This window comes from Rhinolophus hipposideros, assembly GCF_964194185.1.
Source record: "Rhinolophus hipposideros genome assembly, chromosome: 5".
In the NCBI taxonomy this organism is placed as follows: domain Eukaryota; kingdom Metazoa; phylum Chordata; class Mammalia; order Chiroptera; family Rhinolophidae; genus Rhinolophus; species Rhinolophus hipposideros.
The window spans coordinates 5,434,789-5,460,441 of record NC_138051.1 but is presented as its reverse complement, the minus strand read 5'-3'; the positions used below and the strand labels follow the sequence as shown (position 1 = coordinate 5,460,441).

The window sequence follows — 25,653 nt, the reverse complement described above, 5'->3', positions numbered from 1 at the left end:
GTTAGATTAGTTTTCCATTCTTCATGGGAATCATTTTTCTTCTTACATTTCTGTTTCTAAAGTTTGAATAAAACGGAGACTTGGCTGTACACCAGGGAGGTTTAGGAGAGAAATGAGCAGTGGGACCTCCCCAGCCAAACCTGGCTACAAACCGCTGATTGCACAGGAATACAGATGACGTCTAGCGGGAGGGGTCACACTGCCGCGATTCCTGCTTTTGCTCGGGAGCTGGGCCAGCCTCGGGAACCTGAGTATTAGCACAGCTCTCCTGTGGGCTCCCTGCTCCATCTCTTCTGGGGTGGACGGGGTGTCTTCAGTCAGAAAGGGCCACCTCTCCTACAGACCAGCCTGTCACCGACTAGCATAGGTTGGTGATTGTGTTAGCAGCTCGTGGCCTGCTTCATGCTAAGAAATGTTAAATCTTTAGGTATGTATATGCAGATATGATTTTCCAATCCAAACAATAAAAAGACAGCTGAGCATTATTGAGTTCAGTGAAGGACAGACTCTCTGCTGGGATCCAGAGTGGTTTGGGAAGGCAGAACTGGGAATTGTCCAATAGATGGAGGCAGGTAGGAAGGACATTTATCTTGTCAGCTGGAGTGTGTGTAGGGTGGATAGGGCTTGGAGGAAGCTAGTGGCGGGGAAACCCGCTGTGGTAATAATAATAATAATAATAATAATAATAATAATAATAATAATAACAAGCAATTGTTGAGCACCCCGTAGGGGCTAGCTGTTGTACTCATATGATTTCTATCTTACTCAACAACCCTACAAAGTAAGTGCATTGAACGCAGGAGGAACCGCTCACCCAGAGTCACAGGGCTTGTAAATGGCAGAACCGGCATTTGAACTTTGGACTGCTTTCTTTCAAAGCCCAGGCTGAAGTAGGTGGAGATTTTTATGATGAGTTTGGGGTTAAAATTAGGAGCGTTACAATCAAATTGAAAGGAAGAGTCAGATAGGAGAGATGATTGGAAGATGCCAGAAGACTTGATAACTGGCCAGGTTTGAAGCACAAAGGAAGCTCTGGGGGAAAAATAATAAGTCCACTTAGTAGCCTGGGAGATTGAGAGAGAGGAGGCACAGACCCACCAGGCCCCAGACCCCAGATATCACACAGAGCAGGTGATCTTGAGGGGGTGAGGTGAGAAGGTACTGGGATGAGTTTCAGAAATGTGGCCAACCAGATAGAGGCAGAAATGCCAGGTAGCCGTGGTCAGTCATATTCTCTGACTCACATCTGGACAAGGTAGGAGTGTGGATGAGCAGGAACATGGGAAAGGGAAAGCATCTCGGGGAGATTCTGGGGGAAGTAGAATGAGGGATGGCAGCAGAAGTCCCTGTCAGAGAAGCAGGAAGACGAATAAGGGTGGCATTGTGGTGCACGTGGCAGAAACCTATGGAGGAATTGGTTCCAAGGGAGTTGTCAGGATGGCTAGGCACGTCAGAGAAGTCAAGGTCAGTGCTCCTGCATGAACGCAGGAGGGCTCAGTTCAACTCACTGCACACTTGCTATGTAGCTTCCATATAACTGGCCTTACATTTGGTGCAGGGGATAGAAAAAGACAAGTCCCTGCTCTCGAAAGACCCAGGAAACCTTCTTGGTACAGACCTGAGTTGAAATGTGGCTCATCCACTTAGCCCAAGATTGTTATTCTCTGAGCTTTTCTCTCCTCATCTCTAGAAAGGGCATACTCGTGCCTGCCCCGGACAGGTTGTGCTGCTGAGAATGTTCCGGAAATAAGAATCAGAAGTGATGTATGTACAATGTGCACAGTCCCTAGAGCTTAATGGTACTGCTCAATTATGCTTAGAACTCACAGTGACAAGTATGAGAATGAAAGGCAGTTTCGAGGGTATGGTCAGGTGTCTTCCTGCCAGACTCGGGGAAGTCTGCCTTCCTTGGGAGTGCCATCTTTTCTTCAGTGGTTTGGGCTCTTCATTCTATGATGCCTGAGTTCTGCTGCCTCCTGTGGCTTTGCAGTACTAAAAAGCATCTCCTATTTCTAGAACTTCCCGTCCTTTAATGTGTTTTTTGGCCCAGATGTTTCAACAACACTCCCTTTCATTTTTCTTCCCCCAGTTCACACAGAGACCAGAGCCCCCTTCTGTTGGTTAGTGGAGTTCTCCCCGGCCACACCACCGGATAGCACGTGGTGCGCTCCGTGGCTGATGAAAGGGTCTCCAGACATTTCTGAAGGCTAAGACAGCACCGACGAGCTGAATGCACCATGGGCTGTGTAGACTGGCTCCTGGTCCTCTGGGGGCCCAGGGGCTGCAGGACTCGGTGTTTATGTGCCTGGGGGTCTTGCTGCACACCTGCTGCCTGACCCCTGCACAGCCTCAGTGGGGATGGGAGGTGGGGAGGTGCTTGGGGTATGGCCCTACATGTGTTTGGCACTCTTGGGAGACTGGACTACAGAGGTGGGGGGTGATGCCACAAAGATCAGGGCTTCTGGAGGAAACCATGTGTGACGGAAGCTGGAGGATGTGGAGGGAGAAGGAGATCAAAGCAGGGACAGGGAGGGCCAGCCAGGTGTGGTCCATGGCCGGCACAGGAAGGCTGTGCTATTCAGATGCTGCGTCCTTCACCTGGGCCCTGCCCTGCCAGTGGGCAGCTCTGTCCCATTTCTCTGAGATTAGTCTCCCCTGGACCTTTATCCAGGACCCTGAGATTCTTGCGTGTTATGCTGGGATGGCATTTGGGGGTCACCCATCACTCCTCTTCCCCACATAGCTGGACAGTTGCCTCACTTTGCCCAGATGGTTGGAGGAATGTTGATCACTGTGTCTCACAAGCGTAGCTTTGGGCCTGGAGGGCACTAGAAGTCAGAAGAATGCTCGAATCAAGGGTAAGGAGCTTATGAACTTTCCACGGGCTACCTCTTCTACCTGGCCAGGTGTCCCTGGCTCCCAAGAAGAGCAACTGAGATGTGCTGACTCTAGGTAGAGTTAATTCTTTCAGCCATACCTGTGGGGGCACACCACCATCCACTGATATGGAGAATGGAGGTGCCTTTGAATGAAACTTCACACACTTCCCAATCATTGCAAGGGCCCTGCCTCAACCATTTCATAGATCACAGCAACATTCCTTTTCATCCCAATTGACCAATTCCAGTCTGAGTGTCGTCCCAATTTAATCTCAGTAGTGTCAAATTTAATCAACTGGCATAAGAATTCCCCTATTAATAGACTCACTGGAAATCCCCGGATGTGTCATTTTATTCGTGACCTTATTTAAAAATAGCCCACATCAACAACAAGCACCGAGAACCAAACTGTCCTAGTCAGGCTCTTGGCTTGGGTGTCATAACACATTAGAAGCAGGGTCAGGGGTACAACTTGGGGCCCCCACATGTTCACTTCCATGTTCCCATTCCCTTTGGATCATTTCTTTTTGGACCTTTGCTCCCTCTAACTTTGTGCCGTGGTCCCCTACCCACTTCTCTGGGGACGAGGGACTGGATTGCTTTGCTCTGCACATGACAGAAATGGGACTGTGCAGAGGAGAAGGCTGAGAGGTGTCAAGCATACCCCTCGCTTCCTCTAGAGGAGGGTTTCTCACCCTCAGCACAGTTGAGCAGTTGAGATTTAGGGCCAGATAACTGTGCGTGTGGAGGCGGGGAGGGGACCACTGTCTCATGCATTGTAGCATGTTCGTATCCCCAGCCTCTGCCCACTAGATTCCAGTAGCATCCCCCACGCCCTCAGCTGTGACAAGCAAAAATGTCTGCTGGCATTATCTACTGTCCCCTGGTAGGCAAAATTGCCCCTGGTTGAGATCTATTGTTTGAGAAGCAGCAGAAACAGTATTTCGGAGGCCTCTGGAACCTTCCCCAGGTCTCTCCTTTAATAGGGAGTTTCAGAAGCAGCCCCTGCTGGCGTGACTGAGGGCGTTTCCCAGAGCCCCCTCCCCATTCCTGGACCCACCATGCTTTTCTCGTTCTGGTGGCTATTCTTTCAGCCAGAAACCCCATCACTCCTCACATCGCTCTGTTACTTGCTGAGTCCCTATTGTACCAAACAGGCTGGTCTGCAGCCTCTCTGACCTTGAATGTGTGGTTGACTCGGGGCAGGGGTGGTGGACAGAGCACGAGAAATCCTGGGCTGGTGTCCCGGGTATGCTTCTCCCTGGCTGTGTGACTTAGAGACCCTCATGTATGACATAGCGCTGTGTCCTCGTGAGCTTGTCATACCACGGAACGGTGTGATGGCCAGAGACCTCGCAGTGCCTCAATCCTGTTGTTGGGGTTCCCAAGGGAGAGAGACCCCGAGACAGTAACAGATGGGAAACGAAGTATGGTGTGTCTGGTTGTAATGCTTCGTTATGTTCCTGAGAGGTCTTGTGCTAAACAGGAAGTGATCAAAGCCATTGTTCTGAAGGAAGAAAGAAGAAAAGGGTGTTCAAGGCTTTTATACTTGCAATAACAAAGTAATTTTTTCTGTAAGAATTTAATTCATAAGGTGTTTTGAATGGCTGTCAAATCTATTTTGGTAACATTGATAGGCCATTGTTATAATCAATAAAGTAGAAAATTGAAATAAGATGTCGACACAGGAAGCACAAAATCAAACCTCAGTGCGGCTCTGTGCTCAGCCACCAACAAAAGAAGGATGAGATGCCACGTTGGTGCCTGTGCTGTGCCGTGAGCGTGGTAGTTCCTTCTGTGCCCCAGACCCTTCCCATGGGAACCTCGGAGGGTCAATATCCATGTGATGGGGGTTGTCTTCATTTTTAATCATTTCCATTATATCCAATTCACAGTATAAAGATTTACGTTGTGGATTAAGTGCCAGAAAACACTTTATCTGGGTAGGTGCCTAAGGACTCCCAGTGCAGAGTTCTGACGAAGCTCAAGTGTATTATATGGCTTGGACTTGTAGCCTAAATGGAGACTCTGTCTTTTTTAAGCCCAGAGCAGTGGCCAACACTCTCAAGTGGTTGTAAAGAAAGAGATGGAAGGCTCCATGGAGTAGAAGCAAGGGCAAGAAGGACGGAGGCTTTCAGAATGGTGCTCTGCTCATCAACAAATGTGATCCAGTCAGCATCTGCATTCTAACCAATTAGTGACTGTCTTGTGGATAAAATGGGGATGATGCTGATCTCCTAGGCTTGTGGTGTGGATTAAATTACTTTATCCATGGACTAAGGTAGTCATCTCACTATTAAACACACCAGGTCTCAAGCCTCAAGCAGCTCGAAAATCCAAAGGTGCCTCTGGTTTCCCCAAACCAGTACCTCCCTGAATGTGGTAGAATGAGCCGCCCCTCGCAGCGCTTCCAGCGGCACCTTTGGTCTCCCATGTAATTGCCTGTGAGCATTGGAAATCGTTGTGGTTTTTAATACAGTGATATTTCCTCTCCAGGGATTTCAGCCCCTAGTCTAGTTTCAACAACTGCTAGTTCGGTCCCAAGACGTGGTTCTTGTTTCTTCCTTGTCTAATGGAAAGAGTGTTTGCGTTTGCACAGGGTTTTTAATGGGCTGTAAGCTGTTGGCTCTGAGAGGGATTCTTGGTTCAGAGCCAGGGAGACTTTAAATGTTTGGGGAAACCTATGAGTGCTGCAGAGAGGGGCCCCTTCTCTGCCGTACGCATGACCCATGTCAATATGGGCAGGTAGTGTTCCTGCTTACCTGACAGGCAGCAGTTCACCTCCAGGGGCTGAGAACTTCTGTGGTGCTCTGTTCCCTGATTGAGCAAGGACTCTCTGGGTCAGGCAACCTTTTCTGGGATTGTCTGGGGGCAGAAGTTTCAGATTAAGCCAGAGACTGTTATGAGCCCCCCCCCCCCTTTTCTTTTCTTTTTTATCATTCCAGAAACAGCTGGGGAGAGCTCCCAATTTCCCAATTTGGCTTCTGCTGGTGGTCTAGACCACAGAGATCTCTAGATGGAAGTAATTTCCAGAGATTTTCTCTTTCGGGCAAGACCACACCTACACCACCCCAGAAAGACAAATCTGTTCTCTTTAGAGTTACTCTGGGAAGGCGAATTTGCAACCGCCCTTGGAGACAGTCGATTTTGACGATGTCTGTGCTTTTGCCTTCTCTCCCAGACTTTTCTCTCTGTAGAAACATTCTTCATGGCTTTGAAGATCATTGTAGGGTGGTCATCCCTTGGATACTTTCCTCTCTGCTAAAGCATTTCAACTCCAGCATTTTTGGGCGGCAGCCATCAAGGTTTGGGGCTTCCCAAATGTGTCCCCTCTAAGTGTCCCACCAGCAGAAGAGTGCAAATGCACACGCATGCCACACGCACGCACCCATGTACAATCCAGCCTCTGGGGTAGCCCAAAGTGGCCTATTGGAGGCTCGAAATTTTCTTGAGGTCTGCTATTTTCTTTAAACATTCATGGACATGTGACATTCTGTCCCCAAATAGAACTGATTGTTTTAATTTTGAAACAGTGTTTTAACTTACTTCACATTAGGACAAAACTCACATGCACACACCTTTCTTTTTTTTGTTAACTTTGGAGGAAATTGGTCATTTGGGAAGATGGCACATATTTTTTCTGGTCTGTCTGGTGTCCCTTGGTGCACTTCTAACAACCCCAGTGAGCTGGCATCTTGGCTTCTGGAGCAGGTACATGTCCATTTGAATTCTGACTGTATCGCTTCCCAGCAGCCTAACTACGCAGATTACATCAGCTTCTCAGTTATAACAGCGAGCTATTTCCTACCTAGTAGGGTGTGTCCATTGAGCACCTGCTATGTGCCAAGCTCTGTTATAGGGGCTGGGACTAGCAATGAATAACAGACACAAGATCCTCTTATATAATGAGCCATTTCTATGTCAGGTGGGAGTAACAAACCGTAAACAAGTAAGCAAATGAGAGCATTTTAGACCGTAATAACAGCGATGAGGAAGATGGAGCAGGGCAAAGTAGAGACAGTGTGCGTGTGCGTGTGTGTATGCACAAATGTGTGTGTATGCACGTGTGTATACACATGAGTGTGTATGCATGTGTGTGTGTGCGTGTGCCCATGTGCATTTGCTACTTCAGATGGTGTGGCCAGTGAAGTCTCTTTGAGGAGGTGACATCTGAATTAAGGTCGGATTGATAGGCGGAACCAGCTTTGAGGATTCAATCAAGTAAGTTAGTAAGAGTGATGGCCCATGGGGGGGGCTCAATACATGTTAATTGCCCCTCTTTCTTCAAGAATCAAAGAGAGGCTATTTCAACACGGGGAGATAGATTTTATAAGCCGTTAGGTATGATTGGAAGAATCTCAAAAGGGTAACTCAAAAGGATAATTTCAGTGGACTTTGGAAATGATACAGTTGAGAATTTTGTTTGCAGCCCAGCCTGTCGCAGCTCACTCAGGGATGGCTGCTCAAGGGTACCTGAGTAAGCAGAGCTTTTCAAATCACATTTGTACCCGGGTCCCTGATCATCAGCTTCTTTTCCTTTGTTGGAGGGGCCTAGGCTTTCTACTTACCTATTGCCATGACCTGCTCTTATGGAGCATGTAAATAATATCTTCTCCTCCTCAGTCACATTATACCAGATTTGAGTTGTAACCTTTTAAATATGTGGGAAGAATTGATATAATTATTATCTCCTCACAGAGGTATTGGGTTGTGCAAGACAGGACATTTCCTAAAATACACCGGTTCCTTTTCTAAAGTTTGTTTTTTTACACATATAAGTAATAACAACCAAAGCCAAAATTGACAATTGTGTAGAACTTTATGGTCTGCCAAGCCCTTTGGTACCCAGTGTTCTTGAGGATGAAGCGCCGTGCAGAGGAGAGAAGACGCTGAGCTTTGGAGTCCGCCCAACCTGGAGGCAAATCCTGGCTCCAGCCTCGTCTGCAATTTTTCTTTAAAATTAAAACAATGTTTTGTAAATTGAGGACCCGTGGGTCCTGGAATCTTGGGTATATTCTTGGTGGTCAGCAACTTAAATTACATTTTTTTAAATGTAGAATTTCATTTTGATGATAACCTAAAAATATCATCCTGAGTCTATGCTACATATCTGATAGTTTATTAACTGAATCCCTCCATTTTAGAGAGAAGAGGTTTTTAAATTTTCAAGTCCATAAAAGGATGGAGATATTCAGATACGAGGCGGGGCTCCAATCTCCCCAAACCCTGTTCTGTAGAGCTTGGAACCATGTCCACCTTCAGCTGTATTGCCAGGTGCTATCTTTTGTGGCCCAGCTCACAATAGCTCATTAGTAGTAAGTGCGGTGGTAAATGGTAAATGAATTTTTTTAATTAAGCAGCATTTAAAATGTTCTGAGCCCTATAGATTGGCCCTTCAATGTAATGGATTGGTGGTTTGAAACAAGTTCATTTTTCAAAAGGAAAAAAATAACACAAACAATGGTCCATTGTGCTCAAATTCAAAAGAATCTAGTCAATAAGAGAAACTTCAAAGACTTACATACCTCCTACAGTCTCACCCAACAATGTCTATTTAGTTCCATTAACCATCCATCACATGAAATCAATACTGTTAATATGAATTTTTCTTTTTTTTCTTATTTTCAGTTTTCTATTTACTCCGTTTTTAAATTAGCATAGGAGATGGGTGACTGGTTAGCTCAATTGGTTAGAGTATGGTACTGATAACACCAAGGTTGCTGGTTTGATTCCCGCATGGGCCACTGCGAGCTGCGCCCTCCTTAAAAAACAAACAAACAAACAAACAAACAAACAGAAAAACAACATACAGCTAAATTAACATGGGAGATTTATACCTTGTTTTGTTTCACAGCTTGGGATATGAGACACATACAAACAGAAATTATAATGGAATATAGTGAAATGTGCTCAAAATGCTGTGGTGTCTAAAGGACACAACTGTCGTTGCCTGGGGAGCTGGGGTAGTTTACACAGACGGTGTGACATTCGGTAGGTCTTAAAGGATGAGCAGGAATTTACCAGGTGAACTAGGTTGGGGGTGAGGGAGGGTTTTCGAGGCCAGTGCCATGGGTTGTCTGAGGCACAGAGTGGTGTAAAGGCTTGGTGTGGTTGAGGGAGAAGTTAAGAATGGGAAAGTACTGACAGGGAAAGCTGTGGGGCTAGGCAGAAGCCGAAGGGCAAAGGGTCTACTGAGCCAGGTTGGGGGACTGGATTTAGTCCTGGAGACAAAGGGGAGCTCAAGGAGGTCAATAAACATGGGACTTGGGTGATGTGATGTTTACGAGTGTGATTCTGGAAGTAGGGAAAGCGGGATTGGAGGGATGGAGACCAGGTAAGAGCGAATGGAAGTAAGGCCTTGATCCAACCCCGGGCCATGAGGATGGAGAAAAAGGGACAGAGTTCAGAGATACTTTTGAGGTAAAACTGGTAGAATTTTGTGTCCATCTGGAGCAGGGGAGTGGAAGATGAACCAGAAAATTGAGAGTTCAGAAGATGGAGCAGATATTCAGATCCTGGTTAGGTGACACATTGAGTACGGAAATCCCGTGCGTTATCCTGGTATATACGTCGAGTTGACTATTGGGAATGTAACTATACATATACATAGGGCTTGGGAGAGAGTCTGGGACTACCTATGGGTAAGGGAGACATCATCAGCATGAAGATTATTGTTGATGCTACAGTATTACCCTGCAGTAAGGGTTGGGTAAGATTGGAAGGCCCAGAAGGGAACCCGAGCACTTGAGGAGCAGATGAAAGAGTAGGGGAGGAGCCAGCAGATAGAAGAAGAACTCAATCAGGAGAAGAGGAGAAGACAGCTAGAAAGTTAGGAGGAAACCCAGGATGCTATGGCGTCCTGGAGTCAAGGAGAGAGAAAGTTTCAACAAGTAGGAGGTAGTTCAGGGATGAAATGCTGAGGATATTACTTTGAAGAGACAGGAGAACTATCATTTGGATCGTCAGCCTCTTGTCCTATAGGGACACGGAACAAGGAAAACAATGGAGGTACCAGAGATTATCAGCCAAGTGCCTGAATGGCCACGACATGGGCTGTTATGGAGAGAGGAGGTGTTTGACATTTCCCAGAGCAAATGGGCAGAAAATCAAGCAGTTGGGGTACATTTGTCATTCATTTAACCATGTGTGATTCATCCATCCATCATATATTTCCTGAGGTCCTGTCAGGAGACAGACTCTGTATGAGGTGCTGTTAGTGAGATTAGATGGAACACAAAGGTAAGTAAGACGTAATCCCTGCCTTGGGAAGCTCACAGTGCTGTTTGGGAGATGGTTGTATGCACAGATAATTATAGTGCCAGGTGGCAGGTGCTGTGGAGACGGATGTGTATAATGGCTCTGGAGCTTGGGAGACAGACCGTTTGACCTGGGTGGGAAAGGTCTTAGGAGCTGAGTTAGAAGTTCCTAGGTAGAGAAGAAGAGGAGAAGGGAGAGAACATTGGAGCTGAGAGAGCGGCGTGGTGAAGGCAGAAAGAGAACGGGCATATCCTACTTCATCGTGCTCTGTGTGAGCATTGGAGGTGTGGGGGAGAGCAGTGGTGGAGCTGAAGCTGGAAAGGAAGGGTGAGGCCAGATTATGAAAGGCTTCAAATGCCACGTCAAAGAATAAGTTTGGATCTCATCATTTGGGGAATGAGAACTCAAGAGACATTGATAAGCAAGGGAGTAACACAGCAGGGCTAGATTTCAAAAAAATGGCTTTGGTGGCATGAGGAGACCTGAGTGGGCAAGGAAAAGACTGAGGCAGGGAATCTGGATAGGGTCTCATCTCAATCTATGTGCAGCCTCATTCATTCAGCAAAGTATTTGTAGAACACCTACTGTGTGCTATACTCTGTGCCGGATGCTGACAGTAACATTCCAGTGACAGGCTTTTGCATGGCCCCTCTTTCAGGAGCCTGCTGGCTCCAGCCACTTCCTGGAGAGGGCCAGCTATTGACCCAGCGGCAGGCGTCCAAGTCACCAGGCAGAATCCTGTGCTGGAAGATTGTCGTTCCCCACACTCTTCACTGTGTGGATTACTCATCATTTTGACTGTCCTGCTTGGCTTGGGTTGCTGGTACGCAATTGCTGTTGAGAGCGTGAGGCCAAATGGACTCGCCACAGGAACAAAAGAACACACCCAGTCATCGCACAGACAGACATCTGCTTCTGTTTCCTGAGTGACTGTGCAGCCACACGAGGCAGACTCGGTACCCAGGCACATGCTCTGCGTTAGTTTTTGGTTAGAACGGAGGACGGTTTCCATGTGGCTGGTGATGAAAGAGTCAGGTCGATTTCAGAAGTGGGAGTGTTCCCGATGATGTCGACCACATCCAGATATTTACCTCATTCCATCATTTTGTCGGGGCCCTGCCTTTGAATGTGATGGCCTTGCCTGCGGGCCTCCTTTGCACTGAATTTAGGAAGGTCTTCTGTGCGTGGAGCCTGTCCTTTGCTGGCAGCGGGTGACCCTCCGTGCAACCTGTGGGGCTGCCTCGCTCTGTTGTGGTCTTAGGAGGGAATCGATCCATGGCAAGGAATGTACGCGCTCTTCCAGGAAATATCAGAGCCTGAGAGCACTGGGAGGGACCCCGGCGCTCACCAAGCCCGACCGGCTCATGGTACTGATAGGGAATCTGGAGTCTACAGCCACCAGACGGGCTTGCCCCCCATCCCAGAGTGAGTCACAGCGGACGGGACCGGAACGCGGGCCCAGTCCAGGGTCTCCCGTGAGGCTTCCCCTCCCTCCTCTTTCATCTTTCTGCAGTTCCTGTTGCTGCTATACAAGTACATTTCAAATGGAGCCTGGTTGGCGTGGATCCCAGGTGAGGCAGGTATCTCTCTGCCGATGTTTCCCTGTCTCCTACGATAAACTCTGGGTTGGCCTCAACTTAAATGGCAGAAGCAGAGGGGAGGACTAAAACGCAGGCAATTTGAGGATAATAAAATAATGTGGCTAGAGCTTTTTGGGGTTCAGGAAGTAGCAGGCTTATGGTGGAAGTCCAAAGCCTGGAGGGTAAGCTCAGTGGAGTGCTTTCCTCTTTGAGGTATCTGGTAGCCAGTGTTTCTCACACCAGGGCATGCAGTGAAACCACTGGGGAAGCTTGTTTCACATGCTTATCCCTGGCCTCACCGCGGAGGTTCCTATTCACTAGGTGTGATGTAGGAGCCAGGAATCTGCATATTTCAAGTAGATGTGAGGTTGACTCTGTTGCAGATACCCTGGGGGTCACAGGTGGAGAGACAACACAAAACTAGGAACAGGAGAACGAGGGTCCATCTGTTGTTCTCCAGTGTTTGGGTCAGACTGTATGCTCAGTACCATACATATGGGTGCGTATGGTAGAGTGTCACGTATCTGAGATTGTTCCTGTAAGGATTCCCCACCTGGGAGGACACAGGTCTTGAGAGAGAGAGCCGTAAGGCTTTGAGCACAGAGCTTGTTTGCAGGGCAACTGAATTCCCACCTGCTTAGCTTTTGGATGGCTGCACTCAGTGCTTTTCTCCTCTCTATGGCTCGTGCTTTAGCTAAGACTTGGTCTTTCTCTTTCCCCTTTTCTCTATCTCTGCCTTGGCCTCCACTCACTCCTCCTTTGTCATGGTTTCATGCAAACGCAGCCTTTGGACTGTTCCTGAAATGCATGTGTAGAACTCATTCCTATATAAATGACTATGTGTGGGATTCTGACCCAATGGTCAAGGCTCCAGTCTCCCTTATTGGTGATGTTCTTACTGTTGCTTTGCAGCTGCTGGCATTGACGCTCATGCTGAGAGGTAAGCTTTGGGACCTTTGCATTGTGTTGTGTCTGAGGCAGGAGAGGTGATAGAGATGGAAGGCTGAATTTGTGTCTCAGAGGAAACCATCCTGGTGACCCCTCACTTAGATCTGGTTTGAATTTGGACCCTCTTTGTCAAGTGGCACCCTCTCCCTGTACTCTTGCACAGGGTCCCAGGTAACAGATGTCCTAGCTGAGCTGCCAGCGGTATGCCCCCGCTTACATTTGCTCTCAGCTGTCCAAAACTCCGCTCGTGGGGCTTACACTCCAAAATGTATTTTTGTAATGTTTGCTTTAGGGTGTCAACTTGGTTATGTGGCTGAAACCAAACCTCCTTTTTCCAGTCTCTCCTAGAATGAGACTTGAGAATTTCAGACTTTGCATGTGACTTGTTTTCTATGAAGAACAGATGGTGGGTTTAATTTTGTAGAAAGAAAATTAGAAACCAGTGAAATCTTACATGATTTTACATTAGGACCGAAACCAAATACATTGAAAACATTTAGAGCTGTTCCTAGTTACGGATTTACTGGTGGTGATGGGAAATTCCGGGCTTTCTGTGACAAGGACTACCATCAACTCTTGGTGTACTCCATGCCTCACACCCCCCAAAATCTGTTCTGAATCTTTCTCCATTTAATCTATTTATTTTTATTTATTGAGCAAGCAATATTGTAACCATGACTGAACTTTTTTTAAATTACAAGAAAACGTACCCTGGGCCTAGCTTCAGTAACAGATCATATGTTTTCATTTTTCCATGTCCCCTTCCAGGCTTTGTTCACATGCCTACAGACTCTTCATATTATTATAATCGTGGTATAGTTACAAGTTTGTATTTGGCATTTTTCACTTAATATTGTGTTACAGGACCATTTCTGTATTGCTCTGTGTTGGTCATGATTATGATATTTCATTGAGTTATTAAGCCCTCATTTATTTGAGCGCCCTTCTATTATAGTCATATGTGTTCATCCCCCTTAAAAAGATGATGATGAAATAAAACACAGCCACAATGGCCCTGCTGCTGCTTCTGCTGCTGTTCTCTAAGATCACTTCCTGTCCATCCCTGTGATTCTCATTTGCTTAGTCCATCCTGTTTCATGGAGACCTTGTTTTTCTGGTTACGCTGACCGTGGTCAACTATCTCCATACGAATCCTCCAGCCCCAGACTCCCTTAATCCCTAGGCTTCTGGCAAGGCCAGACCGCCTGAGGTCATCCCAATTGCTGCCTTCTCTCCTCCAAGCCCTGGGCCAAAGGTAGACCGGCTTATTTCACGTTGTCTTGGTTACCAAACTTTATCTGCATATTATGATATTTGCAGTCATTTAGATATGATTTAGGGTTCTTTACTGCAAGCAGCAGAAACTAACATAAGCATTGGGGAATTTAGCAGAATGAGCCAGGAGACAGGTGGGAACAGAGGCAACACCAAGAGCAAGAGAAATACGAGGTGTGAGCAAATAATATGGTGAATGTTTGAATAAAAAAATTATTACAGTAAAAGACATATTGTCATTAATCCCCCTCAAATACTCCTCCTTGCTTTGAACACACTTATCCCATTGTTTTTGCCACTTTCTGAAGCAGTTCTGGAAGTCCTCTTTTGTGAGCGTCTTTAGTTGTGCTGTGTCACTGTCTCAATGTCCTGAATTGATTCAAGACATTTATCTTTCATGGTCATTTTGACTTTTGGAGAAGTCACTCATGCTAGATCCGGTGAATTAAGTGGATGAGGACACACCGTAATGTTTTTATTTGATAGAAATTGCTGTATGCGGGAAGTGATGTGTGACATGAAGCCTTTTGTAGTCTCAGAGCATAACCAGTGGGGTCAGGGGAGCTGCTGCTTGGGTGAAGGACCCATGCCATTCGTGGTCTCTGGCTCACTTTCCTGGAGATTCACATTCCAGGGAGGGAGTGTACAGCTGGCCCACACTGACAGCTTGGCTTCAGCTGCAAGGCCCTGAAATACATTCCCACCACACTTCAGCCAGTGTGGGGAGGTGATTCTTAAAGGGCCCAGGGAAAGGAGAGTGATTACAGGCTGCCCTACATACACACCTCACCACTGATACACAAACCTCCCTACCAAACATCAACTTCCAGACAACCAATCCCCAACTGTTAGTTACAGCATCCAACTGCAAACCCAAAATCTTTGGGGGATTTCAGTCGCCCCTCTAGTTCTGCCACAACCTCTCCTTTTGCGTGGCCCATGTTGAGTTAAATAGGGATGTGACTATGTGGATTTCCTACATCTCCGAATGCCTTCCTTTTTTTCTGCTCCCTGGCTCATGCCCCATAGTGACTATTTAGAGAGGTACCATAACATCAAGCAGTTGTGTGGTTTTTTTTTTTTTTTAATTTATTGGGGTGACAATTGTTAGTAAAGTTACACAGATTTCAGCTGCCCAATTCTGTATTACATCATCTATAAATCCCATTGTGTGTTCACCACCCGGAGTCAGTTCTCCTTCCGTCACCATATATTTGACCCTCCTTACCCTCATCTCCCTCCCCCCACCCCCTTGAAGCAGTTGTTTTTATATGAAAAAGGGGATAATAGAAGGATTGAAGGATTTTATCCAAAATATACGTATCTCCCTTGACTCTAGCCTCACTTTAGGCAGGACCTATCATCTCTGGAGAAAGGGGCATGGCATAGCATTGTGTACTTTAATCCCATTGAAAAGCTTCTCTTTGATGCTGTTCTCTTACCCCTACACCCACCCTGCTCCTATTCTTTAAACCCTCCAGTGGAATGCAGAGGGCACCAATTTGGTTTGAGGGCTGGATCTGCTGCTTACGCAGATGGTGCTGTAAGGTCTCCTAAGGAAGAGATGAAATGAGGTCTACTGTGTTCCCGCTGGATGACTGGTAGTGTGTGTGTGATGTTTTACCTCATTGTTTCGCCTCCCCAACAGCACTGTCACATTTGCATGATTGTTTTCAAAGCCCATGCTTCATGCACTAGGGCACTCTGTACCTCAGTGACCAGGTCCACAAAAGGGAAATAACAATCCTTGAAATGAATCTTGTGAGTATCAGACGTAGGGCTTGCGGTAAAGCAGTTCAGGCAGATAAAGGATCTTTTCGTTCGTCCTAATCACCTTCCCTTTCTATAATTCTCCCGTTTGTCCCTCCCCTTCTTTCAGTGGCAGTTCTTACTTCTTTCATAGAAGGTGGAAGCCATCCAACATGAACTTCATTACCTACTCTAATTCTTACTGCAGCATATGGTCTTCCATAATGGAAGATCTCTTTTGTTCATTTTTGTTTGTTTTCTTTTTCCGATCAATTAAATAACTTTACCCTGAATTTTCTTAGGGCCCAGCAATCTGCATATAAGGCCATTTAAAAATAATCACTCTTGGGGCAGTGGGTGGCTCAGTTGGTTAGAGCATGAGCTCTTAACAACACAGTGCCGGTTCGATTCCCACATGGGTCAGTGAGCTATGCCCTCCACAACTAGATTGAAGACAATGAGGGGCTGCTGAGCTTCCGGAGGTGCGGCCGATTGGCTCAGTTGGTTAAAGGGTGATCTCTCAACAACAAGGTTGCTGGTTCAATTCCCACATGGGATGGTGGGCTGCACCCCAGGCAACTAAGATTGAAAATGGCGACTGGACTTGGAGCTGAGCTGTGCCCTCCACAACTAGATTGAAGGACAATGACTTGACTTGGAGCTGATGGGCCCTGGAAAAACAATCATTGTTCCCCAATATTCCCCAATTAAAAAAAAATCACTCAAATTTTAGTAGCCTTCTCTTCACATGTGGTGAACAGTGCAGAATCTTAATCAACCCAAAGATCAATCCAAATATTGCTGGAAATCTCCAAAGTAGATGTCCCGAGTGTGCTTGTAAACTGTTAGGAATTTTATTAACTCTGTGACTCATCCACTTTAAGTCTCAGGTTTTTATCTAGAAAGGGAGGATAGATAATAGCTTTTTCATGTGGCTATTTTGAGGATTAAATTAGATAATACATATAAAGCAATTAGCCCTTTGCTTGGCCCATATTCTGTATTAAATAAATGGTAGTTGTTATTGGTGTCATTTGTTAAATAAAGGCTCTGGCCTGCTAGCTGCTCCAAGCTGTAGAGGTGACCCCAAAGGGCAACTGGCCAGTCATACGAAAATGGTGGCAAATGGGTGAGGAGGCCACACTCCATTTTGCTTTTTCGCTCATGCTGCCCAGTTTGGTGGGAAAAGATTTTCTAATTGGGCTTTTTTCATTGCTGAATTAGAGAACTACTCATTTTATTAAGTTGAATCATGTGAATCATTTGAAACAATGAATCATGAAATTGCATTTTTGTAGATCAAGAATGGTCAAATATCAGCAATTGTTTATGTTTCAACCTAATGCTTCAAGAGAGATATCTGCAAATAGGTTTATTCTCTGTATACTGTTCTATTATACTTCTTGGTTGTTTTTTTTCACTAATTAATACATTATGGACAGCTGTCCACTTTAACAGATATGCCTACCCTACTCTAACAGAGAAATTGTATTCTATTGTTTGGACTGATTAGATTTTACTTAACCAAGCTCCTATTCCTGGACATTTAGGTTGTTTCCTAAATTTGGTTTTTGTTTTGTTCTTAAAAAAAGGGTGCAGTGAAAGTCTATAACACAACTTATACAACTGTATGCATTAGTTTTGAGTATCTCTATAGAGTGAGTGACTAGAAGTAAAGCTGCCGGGCTGAAGGATTGGTGCATTTAAATTTTTGATAGATATTGTGAAGGTCCCTCCAAAGAAGTTGCCCCAATTTAGACTCACATTAGCAGTGAACGGTCTTGCCATGGCAGTATTGTCAAACTTTAGAATTTGTACCAATGTAATGGGTATGAAATGGAATTCTGTTGTTTTATTTTGTGTTTATTTGATTACATATGATGTTATTCAGTTTTCATACATTGTACATATTTTCCTATTATATTAGTCAGCTGGGACTGCTATAACAAAATGCCATAGCCTGGGGGGCTTAAACAACAGGAGTTTATTTCTTAGTTCTGGAGATTAGGAAGTCCATGATCAAGGTCCTGGCCGATTTGGTTCCTGGTGAGGGCTCTGTTCCTGGCTTGCTGATTGCTAGCTTCTTGCTATGTCCTCACATGGGGGTGATGGGGGAAGGGCAGGGTGGGTGGCGGAGAAGGGAGGGAGACAGAGAGAGAGGTTAGTGGGGAGAAGAGTGCTCAGGCCTTCCTTCTCCTTATAAGGACACAGATCCCATCATGAGGGTCCGACCCACATGACATTATATAAACCTAATTAATTCCCAATTGCCCCATCTCCAAATGCCATCAACAAGGGTTAGGTGTTCAACATACTAATTTGGAGGGGATACATTCAGTCCATAACAGCTGTAAACTACCTGTTCCTGCCCTGCGTCCCTACTTCCATTGGGTTTTTGCCTTTTTCTTACTGCTTTTTAGACCTCTTTATAAATGAGGAAAATCAGCAGTTCAGGGTGCATTTTAGAAGCGCCTTAGGTTTTCTGCCTTCAGTATTTACATGTCATCTGTGTATTAGGGAAGGGATCATACGCTGCTGGCTACAAGGCTTTGAGTTTCCATTATTTGTTCATTTTTGTCTCTTACTCTGATTTATTCTTTGGTTTTGCTGTTTGTCACTGACTAACAGAGGTCTTAGTCAGTCCTAATTTTAGGAATATTATATGTCAGGACGCTGGGAAATTTTCCCATCTTGCCTCACAGAAAACTCCTTGACTCTCAGAAAAGGAGGAGTGGGGCGTCATTAGAAGGGTTGGGAAGCAGTGGAGGGAGGATGGGAGATTGGTGCAACTAAGAAGCTGACATCTAAAGCCCTTCTTTTATTTGTTCTTTGATTTTTTTTCCTTTCTTTCTCTTTCTTTGCATTTTCTCCCTTCCTTCCTTTCTGTTTTTCTGCCTTTTTTTCCCCTTGTTTCTGGCTGCATATTATACAAATACAATTCTGGAGCATGTGAGTAGATTCTTACCATGGGGACTGAGAGAGAATTTCAAGTCACTCATCATAATTCTACTATAAATTGGAGAATTCTTAGGAATAGGATGGAATGTGTTTTCATGTTCCCCCCCCACCCCCAGGGACCCTGCCCAATTTGGCAAAAGGAAAAATACATTAAGGGTGGGATTAGTTCTAGGAAGTGGATTTTTAGTATAGCTGCTTGTCTAATTCAAATAGTATGGGTGGTGCCTGAGTTATCCATGTTAATGAGAAGTGAGGAGGTGGTGGGTAACTGAAATCCCCAATGTGTCAGAAATATACTTCTGCCTTTGTTTGTTTCTCCCAGTTATCCTTCTATTCGAACTATCAAAGTAGATTTATTTCTACTCATGTTACCCTTCTGTTTTCCACCAACAACATCACAGAGGCAACGTGCTGCAGGGGTGACGTAAGAACACTAGAGAAGGAGTCAGGAGATCTCAGTTCTAGTCCTTTCCGTGCCCCTCACTGGCCTGAGACGGTAGACAAGCTATGCAGCTCTTAGAGTCTCAGTTTCTGTCCTGTAAAAGAGACAAAATAACAAGAACCTCTCAGAGTGGCTGAGGGGCCCTATAATGTGTCTCCTAGAGCTACCTTGTGGTGCCTGCACCACAGAGCCCACCCCTATGCAGGTGAGCTGTTTGCACAGTGCGGGACACACAAACAGGGCTTGGCAAACGCCTCTGCGCTTTCCTCTCTTGTCTCAGAAGTACTATCACACTATATTGGTTTCTTAAGGCTGTTCTAAGAAATTACCACACACTGGATGGCTTAAAACAGAAGGAATTTATTCCCTGCAATTCTGGAGGCCAGAAGTTCAAAATCCAGGTGCCGTCAGGGTTGCACCCCTCCCAATTACTACCGAGGCACCTTCCCTTCTTCTTTCAGCTTATGGGGGCAGCTAGCATTTCTGGTTGTGTCACTCTAGGCTCCACCTTGGCGGTCACATGGCCTCCTCCTCTGTGTCTTCTCTTCTGTGTCTCAAGGACACTTGTCATTGGATATGGGGCCTACCCAGGAAATGCAGGATGCTGTCATCTCAAGTTCCTTTACTTATGTACACCTGTAATGACCCTTTAAAAAAAACAAAAAAACAAGGTCACATTCACAAGTTCTGGGGGTTAGGGCATGGACATATCTTTTGGAGAGGGTCACCATTCAACCCACTACACACACTTTGGGGGTTACTTTATAGATCAAGACTGTGGCTTGATCAGGCACATTTGTTTTCATAACCGTCTCAGTGAATCCACCATCAGTTTGATATTAATAAAGCAGGACATGTAAGGAAAGAGAAGAACAAAAACTTTGTTTTTGTTTGTTTTGCATTCATAAAGGAGCAAAAAGCCTTCTCTCCTGGGCCCCCAATTTAGGAGTGATGAGTTGAACGTATTCGTTATGCTCATCCCCCATCTGCTGTTCACATTGCTCCCATCTGGGTGTTTAGGATCTGCAGCCTTCCTGTCACAGAACCTTCTGTCATGCCCTTGCTCTGACCCCATCTCCTGCTGGCTCCACCCCATGTTACCTCTGACCGTGTGCGTGGGCTTTCTGAACAGGGGTCCCATGGACTGGCTGTCTGACATCCAGCTCTGGGCTAAATGCTCTGGTGAGAAGTCTCTTTGCTCCCTGGGTTCCATCTCTCACTCATCCTGCCTTAGTTACTCCCTGAACCTTCAGAACCCAGTGTAAGCTCTAAAGGTCATCCAGAGCCCACTGTGCACTGTGATGTAATTGAAGGAAAGTGATCCCAGTCAAACAGGCCGCATGGCTTCAGGGTGACTGAGTACCTGGGGGTGAGGACTGTACCCCAGAGCTGAGTCCTCGCTTTTAGTGGCTCCAGTTCAGCCAAGGCAGTGGAAATACTTACCCAGCACTTACCTCAGGCACTTTGGTGGGTTTCCTCATCAATTCCACAGCCACCCTCTGAGGTTATCTGAGCTCCATCTCTCATTCCCATGTGGTATGAGGAAAGTCAGCTTCCTTGGGTTTGTTCCACACACAGGGGAAGATAGTCCCTGGACCTTCTCACCACTTGGGTACTGCAGGGGGGACAAAGGAAGTCTGAAAGGACAGAGGAGGTGTGCAAGTGTGAAAGGAGAGAGGAAGTGTGCAAGTGTGAAAGGTCTTCGAGCTCTTGGGCCAAACAACGCTGCCAACATCCAAGATTAAAAATAATAATAATAAAAGTATAAGGTTATCTGGAGGCATTTTTTGTACTTCAGAGGAAAACCTGAGGTTCACTGAAATACCCTCACTCTAAGAAAAGTCATAATGTTGCTCGATGATGTCCCACGGGAAGGAAGCACATTCCAGGAGAAGCATCCAGAAGTGCAAGAGCAGCTGTTTGCTGGGGAGAGAGCAGGGAGTGCGGGAGCGTCGGGTATTAGGAGCTGGGTAGACTTAAGTCCCAACCTTGTGGTGACATGACTGGGGCAGGTCCCATTCTCTGAACCTCAGCTGGAGAAGCTTACCTCTGAAAGGTGAGGATGGTAACAACCAGTGCTGTGCGGACTGGAGATTACATGTTATCTGGCACTGAATGAGCGTCTGAGTAATTACAGCTATTACTGTCATTCCATCTCTGATGCCTTCTCAACACCCATTTCCCCCCACACACCCCCCACCCCACACACCCCTCCTCACCAAGCTAGGGCAGCCAATCTCCCTAGGAGCCTCCCCCAATCTTGTGCTAGCTGCATAGAGCTCTTTCTTCTGCTGCTGGGCCCAGGCCCTTGATGTGGGCCTGGGGTGCTTTTCTCTCCATCCCCAGGGCCCAGGTCAGCGCTCATGTACACCTGGAGCTCAGAGCATGTCTGCCTGATGAAGGAACCCCATGTACCCACGCTTAGCACTGTGCCTGGCATAGTAGGTCTCTGGGAAACGATGGGTTAAATGAAAGGGAATGTAGAATCACCCTCTGGATAGGACTTGAAAACTTTCTGACATTTTTCACCTCTTCTGATTCACCCTGGAAGCAAGAAAAATTGTCATTATGGCGACTAACAAATACGTATTTAGTGCCCAGCACTGTGCTATGAACAGGGTTGACCTGACTTAAACCTCCTTACAGCCCTATGAGGGAAGTAGCTTCTGTCTTCTTTAGAACACAGTGAGGCTCAGAGAGGTTCAGAAACTTCCAGCCACCCTGCTGGACCAGGTGGCAGGAATATGACCCTAGCCAGATGGCTCTAAAAGTCCCAAGGACCTGACCGGAGGTTAAGGGGAACTCTTGCAGGGGAAGCCTCAGGAAGAGGTGCGGGCACCACACTGAGCTTTGCAAGGCCACCCACAGCACCCAACGCAAGAACTGCATTGTGACTTTCGTGAGCCCTAAGCCCCCGTGCCTTTGCTCCATAAAAAACGATTTCAAATTATACTTTATGAATGTGTGGGTATAGACACAAATACAACCCCAGGCTGGATTATGTTCATTTCGTTCTTCAGATTTTAAAACAGGCTCTGAGTCTGCTTGTTCTTCACGGACAAGGCTTTCGGGTCGTGCAGCGCCTTCGAGGGCGAGGCGGGAGCTTGTGTCCCGGTCCCCTAACCGGCCTCTGTCTCCGCAGGTCCCGCAGCGGATGGCGGCGGCCGAGGGCGCCCCCGAGGACGGCGGCGGCGGCGCCCCGGGCGTGTGGGGCGCCTGGGGCCCCTGGTCCGCCTGCTCGCGCAGCTGCAGCGGCGGCGTGATGGAGCAGACGCGGCCCTGCCTGCCCGGCTCGTACCGCGCGCGGCCCGGAGCCCCCGCGCGCGCCTTCGCGGGCCACGTGGTGTCGGCCGTGCGCACGTCGGTGCCGCTGCTCCGCAGCCGCGAGGAGCCGCGCGGCCCCGCCGGCCTGGACGCCCGCCCCCGGGGCCCGGGGCTGCGGGGCAGCCGGCACCCGCAGGCCCGAGGCCGCGACCCCGCGGCGGAGAGAAGGTACGCGCGCGCCCGGCCCCGCCCCGCCCCGCCCTCGCGCCACTGTCCCCGTCCCCGCCTCGCGCGCTGCTCTGCACCACACATTGCGTGGTTGCTTCACGGCTTTTGCCGGGTGGGGAGGAATTCTTGGCTCCGCACATCGCCTTTCATCTTTTGATTTATTTTGCAGCCTTTTAAAGCGTTGAGGCCACTCCCACCCCACTCTGGGGTTCTGAATAGTCTTCAAAGGGAAGCTAATTCTAAAGAGCCCTTAGGCGGCAACCTTAGGGAGGCCCTGTGGAGGGCTGAAGGAGGGGACCAGGAGTGGGGAGATCTCTGTCCCAGGGCTCCTCTCCTGGCGCTGAGGGAAAGGGAGACCCTGGCCCCAGCCCGTGTGGCTTTGAGCTAAGGACCCAGACTAGGTGCCTTTTAATCCAAGAGCGCATAGGAGTTTCAAAACCTTGGACCAAGTGAATGTCTGCGGTGTTACACGCTCCCAGGTTGTAAGTTTCAGGATTCCATGAACTTTCTCGAAAGTTTCTCCAAAGTATTTTGAGTGAGCACACAGCTTTGAGGCTATGTCTAATTAAGGACCTAGACACTGTTTGGAGTCTTAATAAAATATAAAGTTCAGAAATGGCATTAAAATAGTTGGATAGCCCTAAAAAGCTTCCCTGGCTAGACTAGTATAAATATGCCAAACTAGGCAGTGCCCATGGGAAACGTGAGAACATAGGGCCTGACAAGAGCTTGTCGGTGAATGAATTAAATTATATTTACAGATTAGAGCTTTCATTCAGCAGTATTTCTTGGCTACCCTAGGCCCATGATAGAATCTGAAAAAATACCAATACTAAAGCATTCACAATAACAGCCAAACAAATTTACAGAAAGAACAAAAAGTGTAAGATATGCTCTCTGTGCTTAAGAAATGTATAATTTAGTGGTCAAGACAAATTAATGCCCAACCCAGGCGAGCGTGTGAGGGGGGCCACCTCGCCCCTCTTGTCACTGGCAGTTCAGATGTCAGCACTGACAGCCACCCTTACTCGCTGTGGCTAGATGCTGCGTGACAGTCCCCAGCCCAGTGTTGTAGGCTGTGACTGCCACTGCCCGAATGTGGAGAGGACAGACAGCCCACCCACCCTCAGCCACATGCTCATGACCTGGTCAGCAAGAGATAGGAGAGAGGAAACCATTTCACGGAGAAGATGCTTTAGCTGAATTCTGAAGGACGAACCACATTTGAGTTGATGGAAGAGAGAAGTGAATTGCTGAGAGTTCGGAGGCCTGGCATGACCTGTCAGTGGGAAAGCAAGGAGAGGGATCAGCTGGGAGAGCATGCTTCCTTCTCACTTTCTGCGTAGAAACCTGAGTACCCTCCATTGTCACTCTGGGACTGAAAGTCTGCTATTAAAGCTGAGGAGTTGACACATGCCATCTCCTTTCATCCTGACCGCACCCCATATAACACAGCTCCCCAGTCCCTTCTTAGAAATGCTGATAGCCAGTGTGTTTTAGAATTCAGGGCTGTTCAGGTTGTAGAAAGGTAACTCAGGGCATATTTCATGTAATGAAACACATGATTATCTCCGCAGTGAAATAGTTGAATGTTCACATCACATAGGATAAAAGAGCCCATCAATGGCCTTATGTCTGTTAAGGTCAGGTTGGCTGCCCAATGATTTTTGCCAATGACACCAAACTGAGAAAAACATAAAAAAAAGAAAAAGAAAGACAAAAACTTGGTTTTTGAAACTCTGGGTTTTAGAATGGGAGATTTATAATAGCTAACGTTTGCTGATTGCCTCTTCTATGTCAGACACTGTTCCTGTCACTTACACTGACAACCCTGTGACACAGATACTAATATCCTCACTTTAGAGGTGAGGAAATGGAAGCCCAGAGAAATGGGGTAACTTGCCCAAAGCTGCACAGCTAGTATGTGAAGAGTTAGGATTTGAACCCAGGCAGTCATGGCTCTAAGGACTTGAGGAAGCAGATGTTACACGTGAGGAATCTGAGGCCCTAAGATGTTAAGTGACTACTCCGAATGCTAAAGCGATGGAAAAGCGGAGATTTGAAGACGCTGCCTGCCGACTCAGATCCCTGGAGGACTCGGGGACTTCCCTTCCAGCCTCTGTGGTCGAGAACCTAGAAGAGCTGCCCCGGGAACAGGCTCTCGTTGGCTGCAGGCCTGGGCTGCGGGCTTTCCGGCCCATGGGTTTTGGCAGCAGGACATTTTTTTCTTCTAACTTATTGACAGGGGGCCAGTCACTGTTTACTATGAAGTTCCTACGAGTTTTTATCATGCTCTTGTGATTTGACAGTTTCAGATGAAATAATCCAAATATTAGCCTGGGAGACCTGCGCTGCTGACAAATGTCACGCTCTTCCCGGCTGATGAAAATCACATTTGCTTATATTTATCAGTCATTAGGAGCTTGCATAGTATATGTGACCCCACAAGGAATGTCAGCATGTTCTCTGGATGGCTGTCTGCCTCGCTCTCTGTTTCAGGTTTGAGGTTTGAGGCGAAGGCTCTTAGGGCTTAGATGTTTAAGAAACTGTTAGGTTGTTATGCTAGGCAACTGAAAACTTAACTGGAGCCAGATAACAAATAAAACAAAACTATTGACCCTTCCAACAAATATTTATTAAGCATCTACTATGTGGGACAGACACAAAGGTAGGAAAACCAGGTTGGGGGCCTCAGGGATCTTACTGACTCGCTAGAGCAGCTGTTCACAAACTTTTTTTTTTTTTTTTTTTTTTTTTTTTTTTTTTAAGCATAAGAATCCTTTGTGCAAAGTCAGTCTTAGACGGGAGCTCCATTTGTCACAGACAAAATCTGAGCTGCTCTGGTTGAAGTCTCAGAGGCATCACTATGAAAACCCGGTGTCTAGATCCATGGGGAGCCGTGGTTTCTAACCTTGGCTGACCATTAGAATGCTTTGCCCATCTTTTAGAAATCTTAACACTCTGGTCACATCCCAAACCAACATCTGAATCTTGAAGAATTGTGCTCAGAAAACGATATAATTCCAATTCAGCGACGGTTGGGAATCTCTTTGGAATCTCCAGGTTCCATGGA

General features: G+C 46.8%; 1 protein-coding gene across 1 annotated transcript in view; it reads left to right on the top strand.

The window, feature by feature from the left end:
* THSD4 (thrombospondin type 1 domain containing 4) overlaps positions 1-25,653 on the top strand; it is a 578,057-nt gene that overhangs the window by 58,241 nt on the left and 494,163 nt on the right. The window contains exon 4 of the mRNA XM_081050341.1: positions 22,231-22,580. Coding sequence (XP_080906467.1) covers positions 22,231-22,580 — 350 coding nt within the window. The remainder of the gene's footprint in view (positions 1-22,230; positions 22,581-25,653) is intronic.